Source organism: Cherax quadricarinatus, chromosome 6 (genome assembly GCF_038502225.1).
Source record: "Cherax quadricarinatus isolate ZL_2023a chromosome 6, ASM3850222v1, whole genome shotgun sequence".
Taxonomy (NCBI): Eukaryota; Metazoa; Arthropoda; class Malacostraca; order Decapoda; family Parastacidae; genus Cherax; species Cherax quadricarinatus.
In genome coordinates, this window is record NC_091297.1 from 31,292,922 (window position 1) to 31,318,892 (window position 25,971).

Consider the following 25,971-nt stretch of genomic DNA (forward strand, 5'->3'; position numbering starts at 1 on the left):
TCCAATGATGTTTACACTACCTCCAGTGTTGTTTACACTACCTCCAATGATGTTTACACTACCTCCAGTGTTGTTTACACTACCTCCAGTGTTGTTTACACTACCTCCGATGATGTTTACACTACCTCCAGTGTTGTTTACACTACCTCCAGTGTTGTTTACACTACCTCCAATGATGTTTACACTACCTCCAATGATGTTTACACTACCTCCAGTGTTGTTTACAATACCTCCAGTGTTGTTTACACTACCTCCAATGATGTTTACACTACCTCCAGTGTTGTTTACACTACCTCCAATGATGTGTGCACTACCTCCAGTGTTGTTTACACTACCTCCAGTGTTGTTTACACTACCTCCAATGATGTTTACACTACCTCCAGTGTTGTTTACACTACCTCCAATGATGTTTACACTACCTCCAGTGTTGTTTACACTACCTCCAGTGTTGTTTACACTACCTCCAGTGTTTACACTACCTCCAGTGTTGTTTACACTACCTCCAATGATGTGTGCACTACCTCCAGTGTTGTTTACACTACCTCCAGTGTTGTTTACACTACCTCCAATGATGTTTACACTACCTCCAGTGTTGTTTACACTACCTCCAGTGTTGTTTACACTACCTCCAATGATGTTTACACTACCTCCAGTGTTGTTTACACTACCTCCAATGATGTGTGCACTACCTCCAGTGTTGTTTACACTACCTCCGATGATGTTTACACTACCTCCAGTGTTGTTTACACTACCTCCAATGATGTTTACACTACCTCCAGTGTGGTTTACACTACCTCCAATGATGTTTACACTACCTCCAGTGTTGTTTACACTACCTCCGATGATGTTTACACTACCTCCAGTGTTGTTTACACTACCTCCAATGATGTTTACACTACCTCCAGTGTGGTTTACACTACCTCCAATGATGTTTACACTACCCCCAGTGTTGTTTACACTACCTCCAATGATGTTTACACTACCTCCAGTGTTGTTTACACTACCTCCAATGATGTTTACACTACCCCCAGTGTTGTTTACACTACCTCCAGTGTTGTTTACACTGCCTCCAATGATGTTTACACTACCTCCAGTGTTGTTTACACTACCTCCAATGATGTTTACGCTACCTCTAGTGTTGTTTACACTACCTCCAATGATGCTTACACTACCTCTAGTGTTGTTTACACAACCTCCAATGATGTTTACCCATCTAGTGTTGTTTACACTACCTCCAATGATATTTACACTACCTCCAGTGTTGTTTACACTACCTCTAGTGTTGTTGTTTAGACCACCTCCAGTGATGTTTACACTACCTCCAATGATGTTTAAATCCAATGATGTTTACACTACTTCCAATGATGTTTACACTACTTCCAGTGATGTTTACACTACCTCCAATGATGTTTACACTACCTCCAATGATGTTCACACTACCTCCAGTGTTGTTTACGCTGCCTACAGTGTTATTTTCACTACCTCCAGTGTTGCTTACACTACCTCAAGTGTTGTTTACACTACCTCCAGTGTTGTTTACACTACATCCTGTGTTGTTTGCACTGCCTCCAGTGTAATTTACACTCCCTCCAGTGTAGTTTACACTACCTCCAGTGTTGTTTACACTACCTCCAGTGTAGTTTACACTACCTTCAGTGTTTGCACACCCTCCAGTGTTGTTTACACTACCTCCAGTGTTGTTTACACTACATCCAGTATGGTTTACACTACCTCAAGTGTTGTTTACACTGCATCCAGTGTTGTTTACACTACCTCCAGTGTTGTTTTCACTACCTCCTGTCTTGTTTGCACTACCGCCTGTCTTGTTTACACTACCTCCAGTGTTGTTTACACTGCCTCCAGTATTGTTTACACTGCCTCCAGTGTTGTTTACACTGCCTCAAGTGTTTACACTGCCTCCAGTGTTGTTTACACTGTCTCAAGTGTTGTTTACACTACATCCAGTGTGGTTTACACTACCTCAAGTGTTGTTTACACTACCTCAAGTGTTGTTTACACTGCCTCCAGTGTTGTTTACACTGCCTCCAGTGTTGTTTACACTGCCTCAAGTGTTGTTTACACTGCCTCCAGTATTGTTTACACTGCCTCCAGTGTTGTTTACACTGCCTCAAGTGTTGTTTACACTACCTCAAGTGTTGTTTACACTGCCTCCAGTGTTGTTTACACTGCCTCCAGTATTGTTTACACTGCCTCCAGTGTTGTTTACACTGCCTCAAGTGTTGTTTACACTACCTCAAGTGTTGTTTACACTGCCTCCAGTGTTGTTTACATTGCCTCCAGTATTGTTTACACTGCCTCCAGTGTTGTTTACACTGCCTCAAGTGTTGTTTACACTACATCCAGTGTGTTTTACACTACCTCAAGTGTTGTTTACACTACCTCAAGTGTTGTTTACACTGCCTCCAGTGTTGTTTACACTGCCTCCAGTGTTGTTTGCACTACCGCTTGTCTTGTTTACACTACCTCCAGTGTTGTTTACACTGCCTCCAGTGTTGTTTACACTGCCTCCAGTGTTGTTTACACTACCTCCAGTGTTGTTTACACTGCCTCCAGTGTTGTTTACACTACCTCCAGTGTTGTTTACACTGCCTCCAGTGTTGTTTACACTACCTCCAGTGTTGTTTGCACTACCGCTTGTCTTGTTTACACTACCTCCAGTGTTGTTTACATAAATCTTCCAACTGTTTGATCAGATTACTTACTCGTTCACTTTCCACATTTTTATGTGTTTTCGTTCTTGCTTCAAGTTAGTCTGTGAATTTTATTACAAAACACATTTACCTACGAAATAAATGTCTGTGAGACTCTTTAGATATTAATATAGAATATCGGTATCAAGTTTTTTATATACTAATATAATAGAAGTTTAAACTAGGAGTTGTCACAGTTGCTCTTCGCCGATGGCACAATTCTTCGGGAGATTCTGAAGAGAAGTTGCATAGGCTAGGAAATAATTAGGCTTAAGCTGAACAAACATTTTCACCTGCAAGTTAAATGGCCACTTTTGTTTCCTGTGTTTAATTATTCTCTTTCTTTGGTTAAATTCCCTTCAAGGAAGGAGTGTCTTGATGCTGACGATGGAACACCACAATTCTCACTGCCTCTCTGCTGATAGCTGGCTTAAATGGTTCTCGGTGCACTCTGTGCTCAAATCCACAATGTGCTTCGACTGCCCTGGCCCAGTATGCTGCTATCCACCCTGTGGTTCAAAAGATTCAAGAGTGGATAGTGCGTCTCCACGCTCAAGAATTTGGAGTTCTGTTGGTGTCTAGGGTATAGTAGTGTTCTGAGAAATGAACGGTCAGATACCTCAGCAAAGGCTGCTGTGACGAGCCCACTTTATCGTAAACTTTTCCCTTACAGGGATTTCATGGACAAGATCCACAGATATGCCCTTGTGAAGTAGCAGTCCTGGTGGACCCTACAGACTGACAGAAAGTTATACACTGTTCGGCAGGACCTGGATGTTTGATCCTCCTTCAAAAGGAATCGCCACTTTGGAGTGAATCTGTTGAATGAGGATCTGTCACTCGCATCTTACCCATAGCCACATGTTCACGGGTGTACTTGAACACTTTGCGTAGCTTATGGCATACAGTTGGCTGTGGAACAACACATTTTGACAGATAGTTCAAGGCTTAATCTTTACAGCCTTCGTCATGGTTTTCATAATTACCGGAGTGCCTGCAGGGACCTCGTTGAACTTTTAGGAGAGTCTTTTGACCTTAATAATCATTTTATAGGGTTTTAACTGTCACTGGTTATTTTAACTTACTTCAACATTATTTGAGTTGTGCACTTCATTCTTGTCAGTAGTTGCTGTTTCTTTGCATATTTCAGTTCGTATAATAAAGATCAGATCAATGAAACTATTCACCGAGTTTTGTCCATGACCCATGATCTCCTCCGTGGCATTGATCGATGCAAGAACATTAATTCTGATGCACTTAATTCCATAGCTTCTTTTGAAGTTGTTATTCTTGGTATTTTTAATTACCACAAGACACTCGACTGTTTCATCAATGTCGATTACTTAATCAAGGCAACTTAATTATAACTTAAATATTACCAAGTAGATCCAGCATTGCCACTGCACTGTCTTGTCTGTGTGCTGTCTGGGGTGTATTGTACTTCCCTAGGCTATATTATTGTACTTCCCTAGGCTATATTATTGTACTTCCCTAGGCTATATTATTGTACTTCCCTAGGCTATATTATTGTACTTCCCTAGGCTATATTATTGTACTTCCCTAGGCTATATTATTGTACTTCCCTAGGCTATATTATTGTACTTCCCTAGGCTATATTATTGTACTTCCCTAGGCTATATTATTGTACTTCCCTAGGCTATATTATTGTACTTCCCTAGGCTATATTATTGTACTTCCCTAGGCTATATTATTGTACTTCCCTAGGCTATATTATTGTACTTCCCTAGGCTATATTATTGTACTTCCCTAGGCTATATTATTGTACTTCCCTAGGCTGTATTATTGTACTTCCCTAGGCTATATTATTGTACTTCCCTAGGCTATATTATTGTACTTCCCTAGGCTATATTATTGTACTTCCCTAGGCTATATTATTGTACTTCCCTAGGCTATATTATTGTACTTCCTAGGCTATATTATTGTACTTCCCTAGGCTATATTATTGTACTTCCCTAGGCTATATTATTGTACTTCCCTAGGCTATATTATTGTACTTCCCTAGGCTATATTATTGTACTTCCCTAGGCTGTATTATTGTACTTCCCTAGGCTATATTATTGTACTTCCCTAGGCTATATTATTGTACTTCCCTAGGCTATATTATTGTACTTCCCAAGGCTATATTATTGTACTTCCCTAGGCTATATTATTGTACTTCCCTAGGCTATATTATTGTACTTCCCTAGGCTATATTATTGTACTTCCCTAGGCTATATTATTGTACTTCCCAAGGCTATATTATTGTACTTCCCTAGGCTATATTATTGTACTTTCCTAGGCTATATTATTGTACCTCCCTAGGCTATATTATTGTACTTCCCTAGGCTATATTATTGTACTTCCCTAGGCTATATTATTGTACTTCCCTAGGCTATATTATTGTACTTCCCTAGGCTATATTACTGTACTTCCCCAGGCTATATTATTCTAAGTTGTTACAGGCACTGGCAGGGCTGTGTAATGCCTAGTGGATTCTTCCTTAAGATATATCTAGTGATGGTTAATGATAGATATGTATCCCGATCACGACACTAGTTTATATAAATATGTATGACTTTAAATAGTAATCGCTGCCGAAGTGGCAGTCATAATGCCACTTTCCCTACGGTGACAATGATCACTGCCAGAGTGGCAGTCACAGTGCCACTTTCCCTACGGTAACACTGATCACTGCCAGAGTGGCAGTTAATATTACGCTCGTGAAACCTCAGTGAAGAATACTCAGATAATTTAGGTTGTATACTTAATATATCCACCACCAGACACACACATATATTATTTTCTCGTATTTTAAAGAACACATAATATTTCTTAATAGAACATCTTTACAAATCTAGATTTATTTAGTTCTATAATGTGATATTCTAGTATTAGCTGTGTTATACGGATTATACCAGTTATACACAGATATATTATTGCCTTGTGAAGGAGCTCCAGTTAAACCCACCTGACCACCTGGGTTAGTACACTCTTTTGTAGACTGATATATTTTTAATAATCTTAAGAGTGGTGGTTTTATTTGGGGTATGGACAGTCTGTGACTTTATCAGACATGCTTCTTGCTTTACTCAACAGACAGTTTATTTTTTATAAATTTTTTATGCTATACATAAATGAGAGTTCCAAAACAATGAACCCGATCGTGAAATACACAGCTTTGAGACCGCGTCTATCTTTTTTAGTTGTATGGTCTTCGCGTCATGTACTGCACTGATACAGCCGCTTGAGGGCGAAACGTCTACAAATCAAGACGCCCAGATGTTGCACATGTGTCTAATTTTTCAATATAAAATTTTAACTCAAATTTAGTTCCTGAACTAAATCGATTTACTGTTTATTGACTTCTGGTTCCATTATTTCATTTATTAATGGACTTCAGACTACAGCTGTATATATCCCAGACAATAATTTCCCTAGACCAGTCTCTGTAATATTGTAATTAAGCGAGACGTTTGCTAACTTAAGTCCCAGATCTCAAGGAAACTTAATTTCTGATCAATCTGATTATTAATGTTATACTCTGTAATGAAGGAGAGTTTATACATGACCAAACGTAAATATAAAGTTGACCATGATAGTGGTAGTGCCAGGGTGATGATAGTGGTAGTGCCAGGGTGATGATAGTGGTAGTGCCAGGGTGATGATAGTGGTAGTGCCAGGGTGATGATAGTGGTAGTGCCAGGGTGATGATAGTGGTAGTGCCAGGGTGATGATAGTGGTAGTGCCAGGGTGATGATAGTGGTAGTGCCAGGGTGATGATAGTGGTAGTGCCAGGGTGATGATAGTGGCAGTGCCAGGATGATGATAGTGGTAGTGCCAGGGTGATGATATTGGTAGTGCCAGGGTGATGATAGTGGTAGTGCCAGGGTGATGATAGTGGTAATGCCAGGGTGATGATAGTGGTAGTGCCAGGGTGATGATAGTGGCAGTGCCAGGATGATGATAGTGGTAGTGCCAGGGTGATGATAGTGGTAGTGCCAGGGTGATGATAGTGGCAGTGCCAGGATGATGATAGTGGTAGTGCCAGGGTGATGATAGTGGTAGTGCCAGGATGATGATAGTTGTAGTGCCAGGGTGATGATAGTGGCAGTGCCAGGATGATGATAGTGGTAGTGCCAGGGTGATGATATTGGTAGTGCCAGGGTGATGATAGTGGTAGTGCCAGGGTGATGATAGTGGTAGTGCCAGGGTGATGATAGTGGTAGTGCCAGTGTGATGATAGTGGTAGTGCCAGGGTGATGATAGTGGTAGTGCCAGGGTGATGATAGTGGTAGTTCCAGGGTGATGATAGTGGTAGTGCCAGGGTGATGATAGTGGTAGTGCCAGGGTGATGATAGTGGTAGTGCCAGGGTGATGATAGTGGTAGTGCCAGGGTGATGATAGTGGTAGTGCCAGGGTGATGATAGTGGTATTGCCAGGGTGATGATAGTGGTAGTGCCAGGGTGATGATAGTGGTAGTGCCAGGGTGATGATAGTAGTAGTTCCAGGATGATGATAGTGGTAGTGCCAGGGTGATGATAGTGGTAGTGCCAGGGTGATGATAGTGGTAGTGCCAGGGTGATGATAGTGATAGTGCCAGGGTGATGATAGTGGTAGTGCCAGGGTGATGATAGTGGTAGTGCCAGGGTGATGATAGTGGTAGTGCCAGGGTGATGATAGTGGTAGTGCCAGGGTGATGATAGTGGTAGTTCCAGGGTGATGATAGTGGTAGTGCCAGGGTGATGATAGTGGTAGTCCCAGGGTGATGATAGTGGTAGTGCCAGGGTGATGATAGTGGTAGTTCCAGGGTGATGATAGTGGTAGTGCCAAAGTGATGATAGTGGTAGTGCCAGGGTGATGATAGTGGTAGTGCCAGGGTGATGATAGGGGTAGTGCCAGGGTGATGATAGTGGTAGTGCCAGGATGATGATAGTGGTAGTGCCAGGGTGATGATAGTCGTAGTGCCAGGGTGATGATAGTGGTAGTGTCAGGGTGATGATAGTGGTAGTTCCAGGGTGATGATAGTGGTAGTGCCAAAGTGATGATAGTGGTAGTGCCAGTGTGATGATAGTGGTAGTGCCAGGGTGATGATAGTGGTAGTGCCAGGGTGATGATAGTGGTAGTGCCAGGGTGATGATAGTGGTAGTTCAAGGGTGATGATAGTAGTAGTGCCAGGATGATGATAGTGGTAGTGCCAGGGTGATGATAGTCGTAGTGCCAGGGTGATGATAGTGGTAGTGCCAGGGTGATGATAGTGGTAGTTCCAGGGTGATGATAGTGGTAGTGCCAGGATGATGATAGTGGTAGTGCCAGGGTGATGATAGTGGTAGTGCCAGGGTGATGATAGTGGTAGTTCCAGGGTGATGATAGTGGTAGTGCCAGGGTGATGATAGTGGTAGTGCCAGGGTGATGATAGTGGTAGTGCCAGGGTGATGATAGTGGTAGTGCCAGGGTGATGATAGTGGTAGTTCCAGGGTGATGATAGTGGTGGTGCCAGGATGATGATAGTGGTAGTACCAGGGTGATGATAGTGGTAGTACCAGGGTGATGATAGTGGTAGTGCCAGGGTGATGATAGTGGCAGTGCCAGGGTGATGATAGTGGTAGTGCCAGGGTGATGATAATGATAGTGCCAGGATGATGATAGTGGTAGTGCCAGGGTGATGATAGTGGTAGTGCCAGGGTGATGATAGTAGTAGTGCCAGGGTAATGATAGTGGTAGTGCCAGGGTGATGATAGTGGTAGTGCCAGGGTGATGATAGTGGTAGTGCCAGGGTGATGATAGTGGTAGTGCCAGGGTGATGATAGTGGTAGTGCCAGGGTGATGATAGTGGTAGTGCAAGGGTGATGATAGTGGTAGTGCCAGTGTGATAATAGTGGTAGTGCCAGGGTGATGATAGTGGTAGTGTCAGGGTAATGATAGTGGTAGTGCCAGGGTGATGATAGTGGTAGTGCCAGGGTGATGATAGTGGTAGTGCCAGTGTGATAATAGTGGTAGTGCCAGTGTGATAATAATGGTAGTGCCAGTGTGATGATAGTGGTAGTGCCAGGGTGATGATAGTGGTAGTGCCAGGATGATGATAGTGGTAGTGCCAGAGTGATGATAGTGGTAGTGCCAGTGTGACGATAGTGGTAGTGCCAGGGTGATGATAGTGGTAGTGCCAGGGTGATGACAGTGGTAGTGCCAGGGTGATGATAGTGGTAGTTCAAGGGTGATGATAGTAGTAGTGCCAGGATGATGATAGTGGTAGTGCCAGGGTGATGATAGTGGTAGTGCCAGGGTGATGATAGTGGTAGTGCCAGGGTGATGATAGTGGTAGTTCCAGGGTGATGATAGTGGTAGTGCCAGGATGATGATAGTGGTAGTGCCAGGGTGATGATAATGGTAGTGCCAGGGTGATGATAGTGGTAGTGCCAGGGTGATGATAGTGGTAGTGCCAGGGTGATGATAGTGGCAGTGCCAGGGTAATGATAGTGGTAGTGCCAGGGTGATGATAGTGGTAGTACCAGGGTGATGATAGTAGAAGTGCCAGGATGATGATAGTGGTAGTGCCAGGGTGATGATAGTGGTAGTGCCAGGATGATGATAGTGGTAGTGCCAGGGTGATGATAGTGGTAGTGTCAGGGTGAAGATAGTGGTAGTGCCAGGGTAATGATAGTGGTAGTGCCAGGGTGATGATAGTGGTAGTGCCAGGGTGATGATAGTGGTAGTGCCAGGGTGATGATAGTGGTAGTGCCAGGGTGATGATAGTGGCAGTGCCAGGATGATGATAGTGGTAGTGCCAGGGTGATGATATTGGTAGTGCCAGGGTGATGATAGTGGTAGTGCCAGGGTGATGATAGTGGTAATGCCAGGGTGATGATAGTGGTAGTGGCAGGGTGATGATAGTGGCAGTGCCAGGATGATGATAGTGGTAGTGCCAGGGTGATGATAGTCGTAGTGCCAGGGTGATGATAGTGGCAGTGCCAGGATGATGATAGTGGTAGTGCCAGGGTGATGATAGTGGTAGTGCCAGGGTGATGATAGTGCTAGTGCCAGGGTGATGATAGTGGCAGTGCCAGGGTGATGATAGTGGTAGTGCCAGGGTGATGATAGTGGTAGTGCCAGGGTGATGATAGTGGCAGTGCCAGGATGATGATAGTGGTAGTGCCAGGGTGATGATATTGGTAGTGCCAGGGTGATGATAGTGGTAGTGCCAGGATGATGATAGTGGTAGTGCCAGGGTGATGATAGTGGTAATGCCAGTGTGATGATAGTGGTAGTGCCAGGGTGATGATAGTGGTAGTGCCAGGGTGATGATAGTGGTAGTGCCAGGGTGATGATAGTGGTAGTGCCAGGGTGATGATAGTGGTAGTTCCAGGGTGATGATAGTGGTAGTGCCAGGGTGATGATAGTGGTAGTGCCAGGGTGATGATAGTTGTAGTGCCAGGGTGATGATAGTGGCAGTGCCAGGATGATGATAGTGGTAGTGCCAGGGTGATGATATTGGTAGTGCCAGGGTGATGATAGTGGTAGTGCCAGGGTGATGATAGTGGTAGTGCCAGGGTGATGATAGTGGTAGTGCCAGGGTGATGATAGTGGTAGTGCCAGGGTGATGATAGTGGTAGTTCCAGGGTGATGATAGTGGTAGTGCCAGGGTGATGATAGTGGTAGTGCCAGGGTGATGATAGTGGTAGTGCCAGGGTGATGATAGTGGTAGTGCCAGGGTGATGATAGTGGTAGTGCCAGGGTGATGATAGTGGTAGTGCCAGTGTGATGATAGTGGTAGTGCCAGGGTGATGATAGTGGTAGTGCCAGGGTGATGACAGTGGTAGTTCCAGGGTGATGATAGTGGTAGTGCCAGGGTGATGATAGTGGTAGTGCCAGGGTGATGATAGTGGTAGTGCCAGGGTGATGATAGTGGTAGTGCCAGGGTGATGATAGTGGTATTGCCAGGGTGATGATAGTGGTAGTGCCAGGGTGATGATAGTGGTAGTGCCAGGGTGATGATAGTGGTAGTTCCAGGATGATGATAGTAGTAGTTCCAGGATGATGATAGTGGTAGTGCCAGGGTGATGATAGTGGTAGTGCCAGGGTGATGATAGTGGTAGTGCCAGGGTGATGATAGTGGTAGTTCCAGGGTGATGATAGTGGTAGTGCCAGGGTGATGATAGTGGTAGTGCCAGGGTGATGATAGTCGTAGTGCCAGGGTGATGATAGTGATAGTGCCAGGGTGATGATAGTGGTAGTGCCAGGGTGATGATAGTGGTAGTGCCAGGGTGATGATAGTGGTAGTGCCAGGGTGATGATAGTGGTAGTGCCAGGGTGATGATAGTGGTAGTTCCAGGGTGATGATAGTGGTAGTGCCAGGGTGATGATAGTGGTAGTGCCAGGGTGATGATAGTGGTAGTGCCAGGGTGATGATAGTGGTAGTTCCAGGGTGATGATAGTGGTAGTGCCAAAGTGATGATAGTGGTAGTGCCAGGGTGATGATAGTGGTAGTGCCAGGGTGATGATAGGGGTAGTGCCAGGGTGATGATAGTGGTAGTGCCAGGATGATGATAGTGGTAGTGCCAGGGTGATGATAGTCGTAGTGCCAGGGTGATGATAGTGGTAGTGCCAGGGTGATGATAGTGGTAGTTCCAGGGTGATGATAGTGGTAGTGCCAAAGTGATGATAGTCGTAGTGTCAGTGTGATGATAGTGGTAGTGCCAGGTTGATGATAGTGGTAGTGCCAGGGTGATGATAGTGGTAGTGCCAGGGTGATGATAGTGGTAGTTCAAGGGTGATGATAGTAGTAGTGCCAGGATGATGATAGTGGTAGTGCCAGGGTGATGATAGTCGTAGTGCCAGGGTGATGATAGTGGTAGTGCCAGGGTGATGATAGTGGTAGTTCCAGGGTGATGATAGTGGTAGTGCCAGGATGATGATAGTGGTAGTGCCAGGGTGATGATAGTGGTAGTGCCAGGGTGATGATAGTGGTAGTGCCAGGGTGATGATAGTGGTAGTGCCAGGGTGATGATAGTGGTAGTGCCAGGGTGATGATAGTGGTAGTGCCAGGGTGATGATAGTGGTAGTGCCAGGGTGATGATAGTGGTAGTTCCAGGGTGATGATAGTGGTGGTGCCAGGATGATGATAGTGGTAGTACCAGGGTGATGATAGTGGTAGTACCAGGGTGATGATAGTGGTAGTGCCAGGGTGATGATAGTGGCAGTGCCAGGGTGATGATAGTGGTAGTGCCAGGGTGATGATAATGATAGTGCCTGGATGATGATAGTGGTAGTGCCAGGGTGATGATAGTGGTAGTGCCAGGGTGATGATAGTAGTAGTGCCAGGGTGATGATAGTGGTAGTGCCAGGGTGATGATAGTGGTAGTGCCAGGGTGATGATAGTGGTAGTGCCAGGGTGATTATAGTGGTAGTTCCAGGGTGATGATAGTGGTAGTGCCAGGGTGATGATAGTGGTAGTGCAAGGGTGATGATAGTGGTAGTGCCAGTGTGATAATAGTGGTAGTGCCAGGGTGATGATAGTGGTAGTGTCAGGGTGATGATAGTGGTAGTGCCAGGGTGATGATAGTGGTAGTGCCAGGGTGATGATAGTGGTAGTGCCAGTGTGATAATAGTGGTAGTGCCAGTGTGATAATAATGGTAGTGCCAGTGTGATGATAGTGGTAGTGCCAGGGTGATGATAGTGGTAGTGCCAGGATGATGATAGTGGTAGTGCCAGAGTGATGATAGTGGTAGTGCCAGTGTGATGATAGTGGTAGTGCCAGGGTGATGATAGTGGTAGTGCCAGGGTGATGACAGTGGTAGTGCCAGGGTGATGATAGTGGTAGTTCAAGGGTGATGATAGTAGTAGTGCCAGGATGATGATAGTGGTAGTGCCAGGGTGATGATAGTGGTAGTGCCAGGGTGATGATAGTGGTAGTGCCAGGGTGATGATAGTGGTAGTTCCAGGGTGATGATAGTGGTAGTGCCAGGATGATGATAGTGGTAGTGCCAGGGTGATGATAGTGGTAGTGCCAGGGTGATGATAGTGGTAGTGCCAGGGTGATGATAGTGGTAGTGCCAGGGTGATGATAGTGGTAGTGCCAGGGTGATGATAGTGGTAGTTCCAGGGTGATGATAGTGGTGGTGCCAGGATGATGATAGTGGTAGTGCCAGGGTGATGATAGTGGTAGTGCCAGGGTGATGATAGTGGTAGTGCCAGGGTGATGATAGTGGCAGTGCCAGGGTGATGATAGTGGTAGTGCCAGGGTGATGATAGTGATAGTGCCAGGATGATGATAGTGGTAGTGCCAGGGTAATGATAGTGGTAGTGCCAGGGTGATGATAGTGGTAGTGCCAGGGTAATGATAGTTGTAGTGCCAGGGTGATGATAGTGGTAGTGCCAGGGTGATGATAGTGGTAGTGCCAGGGTGATGATAGTGGTAGTGCCAGGGTGATGATAGTGGTAGTGCCAGGGTGATGATAGTGTTAGTGCAAGTGTGATGATAGTGGTAGTGCCAGTGTGATAATAGTGGTAGTGCCAGGGTGATGATAGTGGTAGTGTCAGGGTGATGATAGTGGTAGTGCCAGGGTGATGATAGTGGTAGTGCCAGGGTGATGATAGTGGTAATGCCAGTGTGATAATAGTGGTAGTGCCAGTGTGATAATAATGGTAGTGCCAGTGTGATGACAGTGGTAGTGCCAGGGTGATGATAGTGGTAGTGCCAGTGTGATAATAGTGGTAGTGCCAGTGTGATGATAGTGGTAGTGCCAGGGTGCTGATATTAATAGTGCATGGTGATGACAGTAGTAGCGCCAGGGTGGTGACAATGATAGTGCCAAGGTGGTGATAGTAGTAGAGCCAGGATGGTGATAGTAGTAGTGCCAGGGTGGTGATAGTAATGTCAGTGTGATGACAGTGGTAGTGTCAGTGTAATGATAGTGGTAGTGTCAGTGTAATGATAGTGGTAGTGCCAGGGTGATAATAGTAGTAGTTCCAGGGTGGTGATAGAAGTAGTGTCAGTGTGATGACAGTGATAGTAGTAGTGCCAGGGTGGTGATAGTAGTGTCAGTGTGATGACAGTGGTAGTGTCAGTGTAATGATAGTGGTAGTGCCAGGGTGATAATAGTAGTAGTACCAGGGTGGTAAAAGTAGTAGTGCCAAGGTAGTGGTAGTGCCAAGGTGGCGGTAGAAGTAGTGGTAGTAGTAATGTTAGTGCCAGAGTGATGGCGGTAGTAGTGCCACACCAACTCACGCTACTGACATATTAGTGCCACTGTCCACACGCAAGCCACTATCATCAGTCAATGCCAGAGTTAGACGCCCCTAACTAACAATTACAATGAAACAACAGCGATTATATGCTGATGCTGATTTATAATGAGGCATTGAGGACACGCCTGTGATTAACAATGTAATGAATCTAGAAATTGCTACACAATACCAAAACAGCGAAGGCCACATGTCCACACGGAACACCAGTGTTGACGCGCCGTTTGAGTTAGTCTGCCGAAAATGCTCATGCATACTAGTGGTTTTCTTTAGCGCTTAATAACATTATATTACATGTAAACTACATTTTGTATACTGCAGAAAAGAAATGAAGTTGTACTGTATTACATTATATTGTATTAATGCTGAAGAAGAAAGACTTACCAGCGAAAACGAGAAGACACTGCAGGGTGTCACTCAACCCAACTGATACACAACACGAGAAGACACTGCAGGGTGTCACTCAACCCAACTGATACACAACACGAGAAGACACTGCAGGGTGTCACTCAACCCAACTGATACACAACACGAGAAGACACTGCAGGGTGTCACTCAACCCAACTGATACACAACAACTCCAAAACAACGATAAACATAACAAATATTGCAAATAAACATATATAAATAAAGAAAATACGATGGAGATTCTTTGACTAATGACATGGGAGTAAGAGTTGGGAAAGGTCGGTAGATGAGGGTAGTTGGTAAACACTAGCCACACCATTGTGGGATAGGGGAAATGAGAGTAAACATTGAAAAAAAATATCACGTAGGTATTATGATGTTTCTCAACCCTCAAGACACCTGCTGTCCATATTCACCTATCAAATAGGCACCTGGGTGTTAGTCGACTGGTGTGCGTCGCATCCTGGGGACAAAGTTGACCTTGCTTTCTATATAGTAAGTCACTGATGTTACCTATGGTCTGTATACCTTGTACATGTACTTGTAGAAATAAAGATTATTATTATTATTGTCATTATTGTTATTATTATTATTATTATTATTATAAGGACCCCGACCTCAGGGCGGGACGTGACGAGCCTTCAGGAAGGTTTACGTCATTCACCAAATATTGTGACTTATTCAAATGAAGGTGGGGGGGGGAGGGGTCGACACGTATATGTATCTCGTGGTGTACACAATTAACTCACTACCTCTCAAAAAATTTAAGAACTAGTACCCAAAATTATAGCGATGGTGTATGAAGCGCCTCTCCACTGATGACTGGGCTACCACTGACTCAGATGAACTGAGACAGTGTCAGTTACACTGGACAGTTGAGAATTAAGATACCTGCGCACTCCCAGTTCCAGTCAGCTATTGATATTATACTTCTATGACCAAGTGAAGTCCATTGCACATACGTAGGAATGTTGCCAAGTAAACGACACTGCCAGTGTGAGAACTTACGATCAGTATGAGAACTCACTGTCAGTATGAGAACTCAGTGTCAGTATGAGAACTCACTGTCAGTATGAGAACTCACTGTCAGTATGAGAACTCACTGTCAGTATGAAAACTCACTGTCAGTATGAGAACTCACTGTCAGTATGAGAACTCACTGTCAGTATTAGAACTCACTGTCAATATGAAAACTCACTGTCAGTATGAGAACTCTCTGTCAGTATGAAAACTCACTGTCAGTATGAGAACTCACTGTCAGTATGAAAACTCACTGTCAGTATGAGAACTCACTGTCAGTATGAGAAATCACCGTCAGTATGAGAACTCACTGTCAGTATGAGAACTCACTGTCAGTATTAGAACTCACTGTCAGTATGAAAACTCACTGTCAGTATGAGAACTCACTGTCAGTATGAGAACTCACTGTCAGTATTAGAACTCACTGTCAGTATTAGAACTCACTGTCAGTATGAAAACTCACTGTCAGTAAGAGAACTCACAGTCAGTATGAGAACTCACTGTCAGTATTAGAACTCACTGTCAGTATGAGAACTCACTGTCAGTATGAGAACTCACGGTCAGTATGAGAACTCACTGTCAGTATGAGAACTCACTGTCAGCATGAAAACTCACTGTCAGTTTGAGAACTCACTGTCAGTATGAGAACTCACTGTCAGTATGAGAACTCAAGGTCAGTATGAGAACTCACTTTCAGTATGAGAGCTCACTGTCAGTATGAGAACTCAAGGTCAGTATGAGAACTCACTTTCAGTATGAGAGCTCACTGTCAGTATGAGAACTCACTATCAATATGAGAACTCACTGTCAGTATGAGAACTCACTGTCAATATGAGAACTCACTGTCAGTATGAGAACTCACTGTCAATATGAGAACTCATTGTCAATATGAGAACTCACTATCAGTATGAGAACTCACTGTCAATATGAGAACTCACTGTCAGTATGAGAACTCACTGTCAATATGAGAACTCACTGTCAGTTTGAGAACTCACTGTCAATATGAGAACTCACTGTCAATATGAGAACTCACTGTCAATATGAGAACTCACTGTCAGTTTGAGAACTCACTGTCAATATGAGAACTCACTGTCAATATGAGAACTCACTGTCAATATGAGAACTCACTGTCAGTTTGAGAACTCACTGTCAATATGAGAACTCACAGTCAATATGAGAACACACTGTCAGTATGAGAACTCACTGTCAGTTTGAGAACTCACTGTCAGTATGAGAACTCACTGTCAGTATGAGAACTCACTGTCAGCATGAAAACTCACTGTCAGTTTGAGAACTCACTGTCAGTATGAGAACTCACTGTCAGTATGAGAACTCAAGGTCAGTATGAGAACTCACTTTCAGTATGAGAGCTCACTGTCAGTATGAGAACTCAAGGTCAGTATGAGAACTCACTTTCAGTATGAGAGCTCACTGTCAGTATGAGAACTCACTATCAATATGAGAACTCACTGTCAGTATGAGAACTCACTGTCAATATGAGAACTCACTGTCAGTATGAGAACTCACTGTCAATATGAGAACTCATTGTCAATATGAGAACTCACTATCAGTATGAGAACTCACTGTCAATATGAGAACTCACTGTCAGTATGAGAACTCACTGTCAATATGAGAACTCACTGTCAGTATGAGAACTCACTGTCAATATGAGAACTCACTGTCAATATGAGAACTCACTGTCAATATGAGAACTCACTGTCAGTTTGAGAACTCACTGTCAATATGAGAACTCACTGTCAATATGAGAACTCACTGTCAATATGAGAACTCACTGTCAGTTTGAGAACTCACTGTCAATATGAGAACTCACTGTCAATATGAGAACACACTGTCAGTATGAGAACTCACTGTCAGTTTGAGAACTCACTGTCAGTATGAGAACTCACTGTCAGTTTGAGAACTCACTGTCAGTATGAGAACTCACTAACCATACCACGGGCGGGATTTGAACCCGCGATCAGAGAGTCTCAAAACTCCAGACCGTCGCGTTAGCCACTAGACCAGCCAGCCACAATAAGATTCATCCAACTAGGTATATTTCTACACCATAGGAAGGTTAGCACAGACACCACTGTGACCACAAATGCAAGTTTTTACAGGCGAATCTCCAGCTAGCGTGGCCGTGACGAACTCTAGCTCAAGTCCCCTCAAAGCCGTTAACATGACTCACGAAATCGTAATGACACGATTGCAAACAAACCATACCACGGGCGGGATTTGAACAAGCGGGTTCAAATCCCGCCCGTGGTATGGTTTGTTTGCAATCGTGTCATTACGATTTCGTGAGTCATGAGAACTCACTGTCAGCATGAGAGCTCAGCCTATGAAATCTGGACAGAATCAGGGGGTTCGGATAGCTTGATGCAGAGTGTCAACAGGAATAACGTAACTGCTCTAGCAGCTACTGGACAAAACCAAGTTCTAATGGGTATATCACTTAAATTACCATGTCTTTCCTTTACGAAATTGTCTTCAATCAAGATATAAACCACTCCATACTAGTGCACTGCAGTACACGGTGTCTACGATGTATAAATGTTATTTTATTGTTAGCAAGTTGACATGACTGTGGGAGTGTGGTGAGGAAGCACACGTGAAGGCAGGAGTCACCGACCTCTCCCTCTCTCGCTGTCACTCGGTGAATCCTAGGTAGCACACCTTGCTAAGTTAAGTAAAGCCTCAGAAACTAGTAAATAATTCCTCACATTATGATTGGTTATTTTTTTATTGGTAAATGATAATTTAACCTAGCTATATGTAACTAAACCTTATCTAATCTAGCCTAAACTAACCCAACTAACCTTAACCTTTACCTACCCTAACCTAACCCAACCCAACCAAGTCTAACCTACCTGGAGTCTACCTAGAGAGTATTCAGGCGATCAACTCCCTCTCGGCCCGGTCCTAGACCAGGTCACCCTGTGGATGACCAGATCAACCAGGCTGTTGGTCCTAGAGCACGAAGTCCAATATAAGCGCCACAGCTCGGCTGATCAGCCACTGGCTTTAGAAACCTGTCCGGTTCTCTATAGAAGACAGCCAGAGATCTGTTGGTAATCCCTCCTTATGTGGGAAGAAAGGGCGTTGAAAAGTCATAGTCCCATCTGATACACTTAACGAGTCTTCCCTTAGTGTATTTATCGCATCCTTGGTGTACATTGGGAGTATTATGCACCATCTGCCAGGCCTCTTACTTTCACAGGGAATGCTTCGTGTGTGCAGATTTGGGGCCAATCCTTCTAGAATTTCCAGGTGTAGATTATAATGTATCTCGCTTACGTTCCAAAGGACCTCAAACGTTCCCAGTTATTCAGGTGCTTGACTGAATTTATGTTGACAGTGAAGGTTTTCTGCACATTTTTCAGGTCTGCAATTTTGCCTGCCTTAAACGGAGCAACCAAGGGATGCCAATACTGTACTCCAGTCTTAGCATTCCTTGGTTTAAAGGTTCTTGTTATCCAGCATGTTATTATTCTTGCGGTTGTGATAGTGGCATTATTATGATCCTAGAAGGCGAGATCTTCTGACATAATCACTCCACTCTTATGCTCTATTGAGTGATTCAAGTTCGTTTTATTCTCCGTTCTTGTCTTTATTTCCTCAGTCTTTCGATTGCGCAGTAGCTAAAATTTGTCCCCATTGAACATTATTTGATTCTTAGTGCCCCACAGTAAGACTTTCTTTACATCAGCCTGGAGGTTTGCCGTGTCTTCAACAGATGTCACTCTCCTACAGATTCTAGTATCGTCTGCAAAGGATGATACAGTGCTATGATTTATACCTCTGTCTATGTCGGATATGAGAATGAGAAAGAGAACAGGAACTAGTATTGTGGCTTGGGGAACAACTTTTCACTATGGCAGCCTCTGAGTTTACTCTGTTCATTATTACATCTTGGGTTCTATTCTTTAGAAAATTATATATCCATCTGCTCGATTTTCTAATTATTCCTTTTGCACGTATTTTGTGAGTTACTGCACCTAGCTAAATCAAACCTAACCCATCCTAACTTAACCTAACCTAAGCAAATCTAGCTTAACCCAACATAACCAAACCTTACTTAACCCTACCAAACGTAACTAAATCTAACCTAACCAAGCCTAAATAGCCTATATAGTGAAACTGGCTTAAAACAGTATGTGTAATAAATCTACTTAGGCTTCAGGAAGACGGGCTGTAAAGTGACTTATAAACCTGAGGAAAATGAAATAACCTAGCTCAAGCTTAAGGATATAAAGAGGAAGAGAGCAGCGCCATTGTAATAATTGACCCACGGGAACTAAGATTCATAACAAATTAGTGACCAATACTGACAATAATGATGAAAGATGCGTTACAACACGCTAGTCACAACACAACAGTCACTCACCTTCACCTCTCTCAACCACCACACACACACACACTCACCTTCACCTCTCTCAACCACCACACACACACACACTCACCTTCACCTCTCTCAACCACCACAAACACACACACTCACCTTCACCTCTCTCAACCACCACACACACACACTCACCTTCACCTCTCTCAACCACCACACACACACACACTCACCTTCACCTCTCTCAACCACCACAAACACACACACTCACCTTCACCTCTCTCAACCACCACACACACACACACTCACCTTCACCTCTCTCAACCACCACACACACACACACTCACCTTCACCTCTCTCAACCACCACACACACACACACTCACCTTCACCTCTCTCAACCACCACACACACACACACTCACCTTCACCTCTCTCAACCACCACACACACACACACTCACCTTCACCTCTCTCAACCACCACACACACACACTCACCTTCACCTCTCTCAACCACCACACACACACACACTCACCTTCACCTCTCTCAACCACCACACACACACACACTCACCTTCACCTCTCTCAACCACCACACACACACACACTCACCTTCACCTCTCTCAACCACCACACACACACACACTCACCTTCACCTCTCTCAACCACCACACACACACACACTCACCTTCACCTCTCTCAACCACCACACACACACACTCACCTTCACCTCTCTCAACCACCACACACACACACACTCACCTTCACCTCTCTCAACCACCACAAACACACACACTCACCTTCACCTCTCTCAACCACCACACACACACACACTCACCTTCACCTCTCTCAACCACCACACACACACACACTCACCTTCACCTCTCTCAACCACCACACACACACACACTCACCTTCACCTCTCTCAACCACCACACACACACACACTCACCTTCACCTCTCTCAACCACCACACACACACACACTCACCTTCACCTCTCTCAACCACCACACACACACACTCACCTTCACCTCTCTCAACCACCACACACACACACACTCACCTTCACCTCTCTCAACCACCACAAACACACACACTCACCTTCACCTCTCTCAACCACCACACACACACACTCACCTTCACCTCTCTCAACCACCACACACACACACACTCACCTTCACCTCTCTCAACCACCACAAACACACACACTCACCTTCACCTCTCTCAACCACCACACACACACACACTCACCTTCACCTCTCTCAACCACCACACACACACACACTCACCTTCACCTCTCTCAACCACCACACACACACACACTCACCTTCACCTCTCTCAACCACCACACACACACACACTCACCTTCACCTCTCTCAACCACCACACACACACACACTCACCTTCACCTCTCTCAACCACCACACACACACACTCACCTTCACCTCTCTCAACCACCACACACACACACACTCACCTTCACCTCTCTCAACCACCACACACACACACTCACCTTCACCTCTCTCAACCACCACACACACACACACTCACCTTCACCTCTCTCAACCACCACACACACACACTCACCTTCACCTCTCTCAACCACCACACACACACACACTCACCTTCACCTCTCTCAACCACCACACACACACACACTCACCTTCACCTCTCTCAACCACCACACACACACACTCACCTTCACCTCTCTCAACCACCACACACACACACACTCACCTTCACCTCTCTCAACCACCACACACACACACTCACCTTCACCTCTCTCAACCACCACACACACACACTCACCTTCACCTCTCTCAACCACCACACACACACACACTCACCTTCACCTCTCTCAACCACCACACACACACACACTCACCTTCACCTCTCTCAACCACCACACACACACACACTCACCTTCACCTCTCTCAACCACCACACACACACACACTCACCTTCACCTCTCTCAACCACCACACACACACACTCACCTTCACCTCTCTCAACCACCACACACACACACTCACCTTCACCTCTCTCAACCACCACACACACACACACTCACCTTCACCTCTCTCAACCACCACACACACACACACTCACCTTCACCTCTCTCAACCACCACACACACACACTCACCTTCACCTCCCGCAGGTTCATCGCCTCGTCCCACGAGTAGAATTTTCTCTTCATCCTGAAAAGACCATTTTTTTTTTGGCGTGAATTTGTATAAATGAACAAGCAAAAAAATATATTTTTTATATTTTGCTACCCACGTTGCTAGTTTACTGTGTACTCCAAATCCATCGTGTGGACGGTAGTGCAAGAGCATATGGATTCACGAAAAGCCTAGGAACTAGGCCTTAACATCTTCAATTATTTCAAAGAATTTTTCGAGAATCTTCAAAGATCCCCAAGGATCTTCAAGGATCTTCAAGGATCTTCAAGGATCTCCAGGGATCTTCAAGGATCTTCAAGGATCTTCAAGGATCTCAAAGGATCTTCAAGGATCTTCAAGGATCTCCAAGGATCTTCAAGGATCTCCAAGGATCTCCAAGGATTTTCAAGGATCTCCAAGAATTTCCAAGGATCTTCAAGGATTTTCATTGATCTCCAAGGATCTTCAAGGATCTTCAAGGATCTTCAAGGATCTCCAAGGATCTTCAAGAATCTTCAAGGATCCCCAAGGATCTTCAAGGATCTTCAAGGATCTTCAAGGATCTCCAGGGATCTTCAAGGATCTTCAAGGATCTTCAAGGATCTCAAAGGATCTTCAAGGATCTTCAAGGATCTCCAAGGATCTTCAAGGATCTCCAAGGATCTCCAAGGATTTTCAAGGATCTCCAAGAATTTCCAAGGATCTTCAAGGATTTTCATTGATCTCCAAGGATCTTCAAGGATCTTCAAGGATCTTCAAGGATCTCCAAGGATCTTCAAGAATCTTCAAGGATCTTCAAGGATCTCAAAGGATCTTCAAGGATCTTCAAGGATCTCCAAGGATCTTCAAGGATCTCCAAGGATTTTCAAGGATCTCCAAGAATCTCCAAGGATCTTCAAGGATTTTCATTGATCTCCAAGGATCTCCAAGGATCTCCAAGGATCTCCAATGATCTTCAAGGATCTCTAAGGATCTCAAAGGATCTTCAAGGATCTCCAAGGATCTTCAAGGATCTCCAAGGATTTTCAAGGATCTCCAAGGATCTTCAAGGATCTCCAAGGATCTCTAAGGATCTTCAAGGATCTCCAAGGATCTCAAAGGATCTTCAAGGATCTCCAAGGATCTTCAAGGATCTCCAAGGATCTTCAAGGATCTCCAAGGATCTCCAAGGATCTTCAAGAATCTCCAAGGATCTCTAAGGATCTCAAAGGATCTCCAAGGATCATTAAGGATCTCCAAGGATCTCCAAGAATCTCCAAGGATCTTCATTGATCTCCAAGGATCTTCAAGGATCTCCAAGGATCTCCATGGATCTCCAAGGATCTCCAAGGATCTCCAAGAATCTTCAAGGATCTCCAAGGATCTTCAAGGATCTCCAAGGATCTTCAAGGATCTCCATCACCAAGGATCTCCAAGGATCTCCAAGGATCTCTAAGGATCTTCAAGGATCTTCAAGGATCACCAAGGATCTCCAAGGATCTCCAAGGATCTCCAAGGATCTCCAAGGATCTCCAAGAATCTCCAAGGATCTCCAAGAATCTCCAAGGATCTCCAAGGATCTCCAAGAATCTCCAAGGATCTCCAAGAATCTCCAAGAATCTCCAAGGGGTTGTCATTCTCAGATCGAGTAACATTATGAGATACATTATTACAAAGAATATACAAGTGAGACAGGTTGATGGGCAAGACACAAGTGCAGCATTAGCAACCTGTGTTGACCAAACCTCTCGACTAGGCTGCAGACTTCTTCAGTTGAAAATAACAGAGATGAATCACAGTCCTGGAGAGAGAGAGAGAGAGAGAGAGAGAGAGAGAGAGAGAGAGAGAGAGAGACGGACAGAGAGAGAGAGAGAGAGAGAGAGAGACGGTCAGAGAGAGAGAGAGAGAGAGAGAGACGGTCAGAGAGAGAGAGAGAGAGAGAGAGAGAGAGAGAGAGAGAGAGAGAGAGAGAGAGAGAGAGAGAGAGAGAGAGAGAGAGAGAGACGGACAGAGAGAGAGAGACGGACAGAGAGAGAGAGAGAGAGAGAGAGAGAGAGAGAGAGAGAGAGAGAGACAGACGGACAGAGAGAGAGAGAGAGAGAGAGAGAGAGAGAGAGAGAGAGAGAGAGAGAGAGAGAGAGAGAGAGAGAGAGAGAGAGAGAGAGAGAGAGAGACGGACAGAGAGAGAGAGAGACGGACAGAGAGAGAGAGAGAGAGAGAGAGAGAGAGAGAAGGACAGACAGACAGACAGACAGATATACAGACAGAGGGGGGGATATTAAAAAGAACCCTGTAGCCAAAGATCTTCATTTCATCACAACGTTTCGCCCACACGAAGCTTAATGAAGCAAAGTCTCGTGTGGGTAAAAAGTCGTGATGAAAAACTTCTACTTTTGCTACATGTGACTTGGATATCTCTACGTTGCTGCTGCTCTTGATCAAAGGGATTGGAGCCACCTTCTTCCTCCATGGATTAAACCCAATTACGTAGCATTTCTCAGGCTCTACATGAACTCTATGGGCGGGTTTAGCGCTTCCCCATGAATAGTCTAAATAATAATAATATCAATATTTCTACTACCACTACTACTACCACTACTACTACTACTACTACTACTACTACTACTACTACTACTACTACTACTACTACTACTACTACGACTACTACTACTACTAATAATAATAATAATATCAATAACAATACTAACATAAATGATAAAATAAAAATAATAATAAAATAATATAAATAAAAATAATAATAATTATAATTATAACAGCTAAATAATAATAATTATTATTATAATTATAATAACTATAACAATAATAATAATTATTATTATTATAATTATAATAACTATAATAACAATAATAATAATAATTATTATTATAATGATAATAATAATAATAATAACAATAAGAATAAGGTGGTTGGACACGTACCTCTTAATAGCAACTTTCTCGCCCGTGTCTATCCTCTGGCCGAGGACCACGGAGCCGTACGTGCCAGTGCCCAGCTCGTTGAGAGTGATGTACCTGTTCATGCTCTCTGCCATGCTCTCGTCAGCACGCCCATGTGCAGGCACCACCACCACGTTCCCGACACCTGCCACGCCCACCACCACCACGCCCCGCCACGCTCAAAGATGCCCCTGCTCCCCTGCAAGACGGAGGAAAACTGCATATTAGAACACCGTAGGTGAAACAACAAGTACGCAAATAGGATCAGTGGCCGGACCGGGGCGCTAACATGAAGTTCGGCCATCTTTGTTGCACTTGTAGTTGACTGAAACATTACTAATCTTTGGCAATGTTTTGTTTTATTGTCTGTAACATGTATCAGTCAACTACCCTTCGACCCCAAGAGAAAATTTTTCTTGCATCATGTGCGACAAGTTTCTATCATTCTTCAGCATGGATTATTATTATTATTATAATCAAGGGGGAAGCGCTAAACCCGGAGAATTATACAGCGCCGGGGGGGGGGGGATGTGGAAGGCATTCAGGCATAATTCGGGGAACTGGAGCACAGATCCAATTCCCTAAATCAAGAACCCCTCACCAACATCAAGGAACCTTCCTTGAGGGGTCTTCAGCATGGAATTTTGTCAAAGCGTATAACGAAATCCATATGCACAATATCATATTCTTTATCAGTATATACTGTATCCAATACCTTAGTGAAACTGTTAGTAAATTCTTAAGGCAAGTAAATGGTGCTGAGAGTCACTGATTAAACTGGGGCTACACTTCCCTTTCTAAGATCAGATTTGCTTACCTACAATTCCCCAGGTGCTGCATTATCCATACGGGTTTAGAGCGTCCCAATTATCACAAAATAATCTCAGGGGTATGGGTAGGCTTCGTATGTATAAATTCTACTGTCACCACTGTCCATATTTTCTGGAGTTGTGTCTAATTCATCAACTTGCTGGTACTGTTTAGCCTCAAAAACACGGTATTATACCTGGCTATTAGAAAAGGTCAGGGTTTATAAATATCCATGAATTATTTGTAAAGGTTAAATCGTAAATGATAATTAGGGGAAGAGAAGGCCTCTTGACCTTTGATATTGACAGCCACGTAATGGGAGCTGCTGCGCTGCTGA

General features: G+C 44.3%; 1 protein-coding gene across 2 annotated transcripts in view; it reads right to left on the bottom strand.

Moving 5' to 3' along the window:
* The window catches only part of LOC128694280 (serine/threonine-protein kinase MAK), a 77,263-nt gene extending 52,240 nt beyond the window's left edge, over nucleotides 1-25,023 (bottom strand). For both annotated transcript variants that reach the window (XM_070081245.1, XM_070081253.1), the window contains exons 1-2: nucleotides 24,807-25,023; nucleotides 21,869-21,923 (exon numbers count right to left, since the gene is read on the bottom strand). In XM_070081245.1, the coding sequence (XP_069937346.1) occupies nucleotides 21,869-21,923; nucleotides 24,807-24,919 (168 nt within the window). In that variant the 5' untranslated portion in view covers nucleotides 24,920-25,023. The remainder of the gene's footprint in view (nucleotides 1-21,868; nucleotides 21,924-24,806) is intronic.
* Between the last annotated feature and the right edge of the window lie 948 nt (nucleotides 25,024-25,971).